This window comes from Octopus sinensis, linkage group LG3 (assembly GCF_006345805.1).
Source record: "Octopus sinensis linkage group LG3, ASM634580v1, whole genome shotgun sequence".
In the NCBI taxonomy this organism is placed as follows: Eukaryota; Metazoa; Mollusca; class Cephalopoda; order Octopoda; family Octopodidae; genus Octopus; species Octopus sinensis.
The window spans coordinates 134,996,577-135,006,595 of NC_042999.1; the positions used below are offsets into that span (position 1 = coordinate 134,996,577).

General features: G+C 34.4%; 1 protein-coding gene across 4 annotated transcripts in view; it reads right to left on the reverse strand.

Annotated features, from left to right (window-relative positions):
• LOC115209823 (peroxisomal multifunctional enzyme type 2) overlaps positions 1 to 10,019 on the reverse strand; it is a 73,965-nt gene that overhangs the window by 35,184 nt on the left and 28,762 nt on the right. For all 4 annotated transcript variants that reach the window (XM_036501352.1, XM_036501353.1, XM_036501351.1 and 1 more), the window contains 4 exons: positions 8,753 to 8,815; positions 7,249 to 7,325; positions 5,195 to 5,270; positions 1,857 to 2,014 (listed from right to left, as the gene is read on the reverse strand). In XM_036501352.1, the coding sequence (XP_036357245.1) occupies positions 1,857 to 2,014; positions 5,195 to 5,270; positions 7,249 to 7,325; positions 8,753 to 8,815 (374 nt within the window). The remainder of the gene's footprint in view (positions 1 to 1,856; positions 2,015 to 5,194; positions 5,271 to 7,248; positions 7,326 to 8,752; positions 8,816 to 10,019) is intronic.

Consider the following 10,019-nt stretch of genomic DNA (forward strand, 5'->3'; position numbering starts at 1 on the left):
AATTGTTTTCGGGCGGCTTTGGGCGGTTTGGTAACGAAAGGGTTAACCAAGACTTTTTCCCAGTTACATTACCAAAATTGTTTACATTTCCTTAAGAACATAAACTAACATCCATGGAGCAGCTTGGGTACAGGTTCTTAATCTTCCCTTGAAACCTTCATCAAAACTGATATTTAAAGCTCTTATTACAAATCAAGTATCCCTAGTCACACAATTTATGTGAAAGTAAAATTTAAAAAGCTTAATAATAATTTTCTAAACTCCAGCATGCCATTACAATATGCATCTGCCTCCAGATTGTCTGACAGATTTACTGTCATGTTAAGTATAACCATAATGTAAACAGTAAAAAATATAGTCATAATAAAATTGTAATGTGTATAGAATAAGAGCCAAATCAAATATTTACTTTTGAATGACAACCTTAATATCATGCATCTTCTCATTTCAAGTGAATTGGCCTGGGCAACAATAACACAATTAAAGATAAATAGCATCAATGATAATAATTTTGATTATTGGTCACAAGGGCCCAGGATGTAAGGAAGAATAAAAATGGGAAATACATAAGAAAACAAGAAACAATGAGAAGGATACATCAAGTAAAAGGATGGTATTAGCAATAATCATAAAGACACATCAGTAAATAGATAACAATAGCAATGATACATCAAACAACAAAATAAAAATGAATATGTATGTGTGTATTCATATATATATATATATAGTTAATCCAAACAAGAAAACACAGAAAAAAAGAGAAAAAAACACAGCAACGCGAGGATGTGGAACAATTAAAGTATTATTGACGCTATAGACTATAATGGAGAAAGCTGCTTATTAATTAGGTATGTAAAAATTACTAAAAGTACTAAAAGAAAGCAATTATTAAAGGGTTGACCATCTGAAAATATGTTCTAAGAAATTTTCTATAATTTTGATTTCTCAAGTTTCTTGAATTTTTTTAACTCCAGTTTCTTACAAATTTAAATATTTCATTGCCTTCACTATGGAGTATTCCTTTCTCATTTGCAAAGTCTCTCACTTTCTGTTTTAAGTTTTCATTCTCTATTTGGAAAACCAACAGCTTATTCTATTAATGTACACATAATTTATTATTTATTGAATGAAAAATTTTAAAATACCCATATAATTTTTGACTGTGGGATAGCTGTGAGAAGAGCCAAGAAAGTTGGGTAATTACTATTAGAAGATGAGGAGAAAAAAGTTACCGACAAGTACTTGAAACTTGCACATTATTCACAGTTTCCAAACTCTCTGTACCACTAAGCCAAATATACACAAACAAGTTGCACGAGCAACTTCAACAGTGATACACTCGCGCATACACATAGATATACATACACACAAATGAAAGGCAATGAATGTGTGCGTGTGTGTAAGTGTGCGTTTGCTGTTCACTGACAAAACTTCATGCGGCATTACTTTTGCAAAGTTTTGTCAATGAACACACTTTCAAGTCAGAGAAATCAGATCCTTGATCTTTGTTCTTCTTCAGTACACACTGCCATCAGAGCAGCTATGTTTACTCTGTAACACAAAAAAGAAAACTGTAGTGATCAAGGTCAAATTTTGGTTACTTGATCACAAGGGTACCACTTTTAGCATGCACGATATGGTATCATGGCCAACCTACAGAAAGTTTTGGCAAAAATATGGATAGATTTGACTCCTTATTTTGTCAGCCTTGGATAAATGAAAGAGAAAATTAGATTCCAACTAGAATTGAATGGAACAACAAGAGACAAAGAGCCAAAATATCATAAACTAATGGTTCAAGATTAAGTATTTACACTATTTCCCCCACCCTACTGGCAGCATTAATAACATATTACCTTCGATAAATCTAATGGAAAACCAGGAATTCCCTTGGTAAATAAGTCATGTAGAGTCTTGAAGCCTTGAATGGTTGAAAAAGTGGGTAAAACAGTGAAATCATTATGATTTTCATATAAAAATTTTATATCATCTTCACATTTTGTTGTCATACCAACTGAAAAGAAAAAGTGTAAAGAGTAACAATTAATAATGATTATGATGATGATGACGACAACAACAACAACAACAACAATAATAATGATAATGATTTCAAATTTTGACACAAGGCCAGCAGTTTCAGGGAGTGGGTAAGTCAACCCCAGTGATCAACTGATACTTATTTTATCGACCCCTAAAACGATGAAAGGCAAAGACAACCTTGGTAGCATTCAAACTCAGAATGTAAACACAGATGAAATACTGCAAAGCATTTTGCCCGCCATGCTAACAATTCTGCCAGCTTAACACCTTAATAATAATGGTTTCAAATTTTTGCCGCAAGAGCAGCTTGAGGGAGGGGATTAAATTGATTACATCAACCCCAGTGTGTAACAGGTACTTATTTATCCAACCCCAAAAGGATGAAAGGCAAAATCAACCTCAGCAGAATTTGAACTCAGAACATAGCAGCAGACGAAATACCGCTAAGCATTTCGCCTGGCATGCTAACGTTTCTGCCAGCTCGCCACCTTTACCCCCTTACTGATGATAATAATAATAATAATAAGGTTAATCAACCAAATATAATTGCAAAAGACAAGGAAGGAAAATACTTGAAAACTGAGAGATACAAGTGTCCCCACTGATAAGAATTTATCTGTTAACGAATTTGACTAGCACAGTAACTATAAAAATCTAGAAACTGAAATACGCAAGATGTGAAATCTTAAAGTGAATACCACCCCAGTAAGTGCACTTGGTATGATATAAAAAAAGGATGTCAGAAACATCTAAATAATATCCTAGGAAACCTCTGAAAGAAATTCAAAAAAAGATTATATTGACAAGCACTGCCCAAAACCTCAAAAAAAACCAAGCATCTTAAAATAAATGGGTTTTTTATTATTTTAGGGGGCAGTACAAACAAGAAAAAATTATTTTAGGGAGTAATAGAAATATGTATATATAACCAAGAAACAAGGAAATGATTATTTTAGAGGGAGAGGGTCTGAGAGGTGGGGGGGACAAGTGTGGAGGCCTCTTATATTCACGACAGCTGGAAATGACAAAGATGGCAGTTTTTGTCCTAGGGAGTAGAAGAAATAGCAGTAAGTAGCCATTGCAACCAGGAGCAAGAGAGATACGGACAAGAAAGAAAGAAATTATTTTAGAGAAAGAAATTATTCTAATAATGATCCTTTCTATTAAAGGCACAATGCCTGAAATTTTGGGACGGGGGACTAGTCAATTACATCAACCCCACTGTTTCACTGGTATCTAATTTATCAACCCTGAAAGGATGAAAGGCAAAGTCAACCTCGGCAGAATTTGAACACAGAAGGTAAGGATAGGCAAAATACTGCTAAGCATTTCATCCGGCGTACTAATGACTCTGCCAGCTCACCGCCTTAAAAATAATAATAATAATATTAGAAATATGAGTAAAAAGATAAGTAATTGGAAAGCAGCAGGACCTGATGGCATACAGGGATTTTGGATAAAAAAAGTTTAGTAGTTGCAATGAATTGATTACCGAGTAATTTAATGCATTGATCAATAGAGAAGAAGAAACCCTGAGCTAGTTGACTAAAGGATGAACAGTGTTGTGCCTGAAGGATGTATCAAAGGTTAATACTGCTGCTAATTACAGACCAATTTCCTGCCTCCAATTAATGTGGAAGGAGGAATTACAGAAGAACTGTATAAAATTCTTGATGAGAATGATATATTACCGATGGAACAAAAAGGCTGTAGGAGATGCAGAGGTACCAAAGATCAATTATTGATAGACAAAATAGTAGTGCAAGATTGTAAATGAAGGAGAACAAATCTGGAAATGGCCAGGATTGACTATTGCAAAGCTTATATGATTCCATATTCATGAATCATTGAGTGCTTAGATCTGTTTGGAATTGCGAGGAATATGTGTTTCCTGAAGAAAAGTATGGTGGGATGGAAAACTGAACTGACATCTTACAGAAAAAACTTGGGCACCCTGGGTATCAGAAGAGGGATTTTCCAGGGTGACAGCCTATTTACATTGCTTTTTATTCTCTGCATGATACCCATGGCCTTGCTATTTAGGAAAATGAACCTGGGGTACCAACTAAAGGAAAAATCCCAATCAATCAACCACCTCCTCTTCATGGATGATTTGAAACTGTATAGCAAGGATGAGACACAAGTGAGTTTCTTGAACACAGTCCATGGTTTTAGTACTGATATTAGAATGGAATTTGAACTCAGAAGTGCAGAATAATCTACCTAAAAAGAGGAAAGGTACAGTCCCTAGCAGGGATACAATTACCGAATAGAGACTTAATTAAACAAATTGAAATGGAAGGATACAAATACCTTAGCGTAATAGAGTTCAACAAGATAATGAAAAAGGAAATGAAAGAGTGACTGAGAATGGAGTATTTCCAAAGACTGAGGTTGGTGTTGTGCTCAAAATTGACTGGATGGAATAAAATCCAAGCAGTTAATACGTGGATGACAGCATCACTTTGGTATGGAGTGGTAATTATAAAATGGCAAAAGAGAGAAATGAAGAAAATGGATACCAAGACCAGAAAAATGTTGACAGTGCACAGAAACTTCCACCCCAAGAGTGACACTGATAGGCTGTACTTGTCCAGAAGAAAGAGTGGCAGAGGTTTGATCAATTGTCAAGGCTGTACAATTTAGGAAAATAATTTAGGGTGTTATATAAAAATTGCCATGGAGCAACTGTTGAAACACATGAAGAAGGCCGGCATCATCAAAACTGAAAATTGTGTAATGCAAGAAAAATTTAAACACGAAATGTATAAAAATCTAAGTATGTCACTAGTTTTCCAGACATGAGTTCTACTCACGTGTCATGTTTCATCAAAATTGATAAAACGATGTAGGAGGAGTTAGATAACGCCACAAACAAACACACCCACAGATTTCCACATATGTAGTAGGTGATAGAAGATAACTATGATGGAGTTAGAAAGATGAAAACTTCAGATGAAGTAGTCAAAGTATTTCTGAGAATAGAGGACCTTTCAAATATGATCATACGAGATCGTAGAAATGCATTAGAAGATAATGCATCAAAGATTTGCTAGCATGATGAGACTAATGTTGTTGTTGAGATGACAGTGACAGTGATGGAATTAAAAATGTTTCTTTTTTTATTTGTAGAATCAATAGAACTGTATCTTACCTGAAAGGGCATACAAGATAACATCAGGAAAGCTGTAGGTGTATTTAGAAATAAAGGGACTCAGTGACTTGAGATCCTAAGGAAATAGAATAAAAATAATTAAAACAGAATAAATATAATTAAAACAGAATTACAGTTCAGTCAAAAGTTTTTTGTTAAAGTTTAATTTGATAATAAAATTTACTTTGTTTTGGATTTTATTTTTTACTGTTTTCTTTAGATACAAATACGGGATTATAAACATCTACATAACTTACATAATGTATGTATACTTTTCAAAAGTATGATGCTATGAATTTTCATTCAAAAGAAAACTTCTATATAGAGAGTAGCGAGTCATGAGAAAGCCAAATGTATTTCAGCCTTCTTGGGCCTTATCAATAACATGTACTCACTAGTTACATGCCTAAATTAAATCTGCTCACTATCATATCTAGAACACTGACTGATACATGCACCGATGTTGTGAATAGCCATTGGGCTTAATAAAAACTCAGTGTATGCAATCAAATAAGCATTAAATTAAAATCGCCATCTATGTATCATACTTAATACACACACACACACACTGTTGAGAGACATGATGCTGTAGATTTTCACTTAAGAGAAAATCTCTTCATAGACATGCTATATTAAAAACACAATATGCATCAGAGCATGATGAAAAATTGCCCAGACAGTGATTCACAAGAAGACCAGATCCATTTCGGCCTTCTTAGGCCTAGTTATTAATCATCATTCATCATAATCATCATTTTTAAATCCACTTTTCCATGCTTACATGGGTTGGACAGGTCCTAAATCAGCCATGGTTTATTTATTTATTTGATTTGTTTTGTTTTGTTTCATCAGTTAACCATCAACGAACCATAATCACGCCATGGTTTTCAAAAAATAGCTGACCAATTAAGCTGTAGGACTGACCATGACCCCGACCCCACTAGACACAGGGATTCCGAAACTTGTTGATCAGCAAAAAATAATGAACACTAACACTGCACTTTGGTCCCACCTGGTTCCTTACTCTCATTAGTACACTCATATACCAAATTTTCCCATGATAGATTCATCATCTTAGGCTGCTTATGCCATACCATCCACAATGTTGCACTTACTAGCTGGCACTTTACATATAAACTTTCACCTCCATAACACGGACCATACCTTCAAATCTACCACTGTATTTCTATGTAAACATAATGTGAACTGCTGTCTAAATTCACCCTTCCATAAAAAAACTCCTCCTGAGAACGATTATATTCACCTATCCACAATTAGACAAAATGACATGGTTCTTGGACTATATCACAGGAAGTCTGTAGCTTATTCCCCTTCCTATACCCAAATAATCTTAATAAGTTGTGCTTCACTAACATCCTCATGTTTGCTCCTATTCTTTTTCTGCCCTTTCAAAAAGACAAACACACTGTACCTATTAACTGTTTCTTAAATGTATTAACCCTCCTAACCACTCAGACCCTCTGGAGAAGCCTAGAGGCATATTCATCATCCAAACTTTATCTGCCCATCCCTGCAGAACACTGAGGAGATGGAGATGGCATGGAGGATTTTGTTGCCTCTTGGCAGAAACGGGCAAAAGGAAATAGAACCTACTGTCAATCTCATCTTTTGCTCTTCTCTGTAATATTAGTACATGCATGTGTAACACATAGTTATTACATGTGTATGTATTCTTCTAATACTTTCTAATACTTAGGAATAAATAAACATATTAGAATGTCTACTGGCTGATCTATGTCATTTTTGTATCCTCTCCATTTTCTTATTTGCCATATAAATTAAGGGTAAACCATTTTTTACCCCCCACCCCCGCCCATATATAACACTGAATTGCGAGATTGGCACACAATAACCAGCACTTGGATATGAATAATTGGGCACACTACCAGCAGCATATTGGATAGATACTATCCCTTAGTTGGTTGGTTTCCCAACCCCTAACTCATACAGATTATATATACATATATATATATATATATATATACACACACACACATACTCACACACTTCACTGAACTAAATTTTTTACTCACAAAGGTTTTCACACTGGTTTCTGGTGTTTCAGAAAAAGTATTCTCTTCAAGGAGTCTCATTATTAATCCAGCAGTTTCTGCAAATAAATGTGGCTAAAATCATTAGAAAAAATATATATATATATATTCATGCCAGCTACAATTCTTTGTCCATAACCTACTTACATCTGGTGGCCCAAGCACCTGAGATTTATATTTAGCAATATCTTATATCAAATATCTTATTAAACATTAGCCAAGAATGCTTAAGTTTGGTATCAGCTGATATACACAATGCCATACACACATTCAACAAAATAATCATAAATGTAACCAAATCTATATCCTAGAAAGCAACATGAAAATACAAGTGCAATTGCACAAAAGAAACAGCCAACTTCTTGAAAACCAGAAACAATATCAAACACAATACACCAAAGAAATAACAACAAATATGATAAATAAATAAACCAGAGGAAACAGAAAACTGGTAAACATTTGCATCTGATATAAACCTCAAAACTAACAATGAAGCACTATATAGAGCAATTATTAATATTTAGGATCACTGCTTATCATCAGAGAATCAAGGAAGTAAAAAAAAGTGGTAAACAAAATGATGTTGTAACTTTGACTGTACCATATAAAGCACAACATTCACTCAGCACTTTAGCCCCTCTGTAAGACCCATCTGCATGATACTACAGCCCTCTTTCATTGTATGTATTTATCTAAACAACTAAAGTCCTTACTGGTTAACCTTATAAGGGCAGACAGGCTTCTTAGAAGGTCAGACTAGGACCTGGAAAGAAGTAAAAATATGGAACCTCAAAAGCCTTGTGCCATGAAACAAGAACAACAAAATCAAGTCACCATCAACCCCAATTAATCAACTCTCACTGACCACCACTCTTTCCCTCATCACTAACATAATACAATGTTAAAGAAAATTAAATATCTCTCAAGTGTCAAAGGCATCTTAAGAGTTAATGCTTAGGACTAGTGATATCAGAAGATAACATCTGTTGAACATGTGTCTTATGGAACCTTCTTCCTTCTTGTTTTCCCAGATAACTACAAATTTAGTTCTTTTAAATGTGTTGATTGTCATAGGACTCTAAAGAGAGATTCTAATTTATTTTTTTAACTCCAAACATACTAAGTGATTGCTTGAACCTGTTTTATTACTGGCTGTTTACCACATAGTTGGGAGTGATTAGCAATGAAAAAAGGAAGAAATGAAGAGTCCAAAATCTTACAGAGAATAGATTCCTGATATTTAACTGAACTGGAACAACATAAAATTATGTGTAGTGCTCCAAATAAACAAAGAAATACCTTGGTGACCCAATACCATATCCGCTTAACTATTTTACCTCAATATTTCCATGCTAGATACAGGGTGTCTTCTATGATGTAATATATGCTACTTGTTATGAAATATAGGAGCACATGAAACATAACACTTTCTTATTTCTTCTCATCCTAAAACCCTAGAAAGCACAGAAGTCAAGTAAAATCTTACCTTGCATTGAACTAGGATTTGTAGAATTTGTAAAGGAACAAATCTGATCCCAGTTATCTCGAACTGAAAAGAATAAGATAAAATATCAATTATTTACAAGTCACAAAATGTATTCTTCCCCACCCTTTCCCACTTCCTAAAGAGGATATATGTATGTTATGAGACAATGAGATACTCACTGCAATCAGATCATCCATAATGACTTAATTAATCTTGTTGAGTGGTTAAGTCCACTGGAAATGGAACAGAACATTTCTTCTAGCAATGGCTGCAAGAAAAGCTACATAAGGAGCTTCTACATGGTCTCATAACCTGTTGGAAATTACAACCAAATATCTCTCATATCACATCCAATGTACTTAGAAAAGGAACTTACTGGGTAATGTCTTGAAATTTGTTTGATCTTGTCAGCCGTAATTTTTTGGTGTCTGTGTTACAATCCTTATCATTTCACTGGAGATACTTCTTATGGAAAAGTTTCTCTTCCAATGTTTTATCCCCAGACTGAACAGACATATGATTGAAGACATTCAAGCCAGGTTTATTTATCTAATTTTAAGATGCTGTGAATACAGAACTAAGTAATTCAATGTATTTTACCTTTTATCAAGATAGTACAGTATGATATGAAAAAGATTTAACTTTTATTTCTAGCAGGTCAACCAACCACATAAAAAACTCCTCATTAACTCATGAATTGCTTTTGTTCAACTTGTGCTGTTTATTTTATTTTTTCTTTGCTTAGTTGTTATGCCAATATTATTACTGAATTCTGAGGCATTGATATCTGCTTTCTGTTGTTGACAGACTATAGCTTCAAAGGAAGCCTTTAGCAGATCTTAACAAAAGACTAAATGTTGCTTCACTTGAGGAGCCTTATGTGTAGGAGACAGACACAGTAGTAGTTCTTTAGATTTTGCACGTTTGTTTACTTTTGTGAAAAGGAATGAGATGCCAGATCAGAATGGTTCAGCATGAATCTTTGATCAGTACCAGTTGAATACTGGGATTGCTATAACTGACTTTCTACTGTAGGCCTTGTGCCTATAGTAGAAAGGATTATTATTATTATTATTATTATTATGAGGATGGCAAGCTCGAAGAATTGTTTGCATGCTGGGCAAAATGTTCAGCAACATTTCATCCATTTTTATGTTCTAAGTTCAAATTCCACTGAGGTCAACTTTGCCTTTCATCCTCTCAGGGTCCATAAATTAAGTTTCCAGTCAAGCACTGACATTGATGTAATCAACCAGCTTCCTCCCAC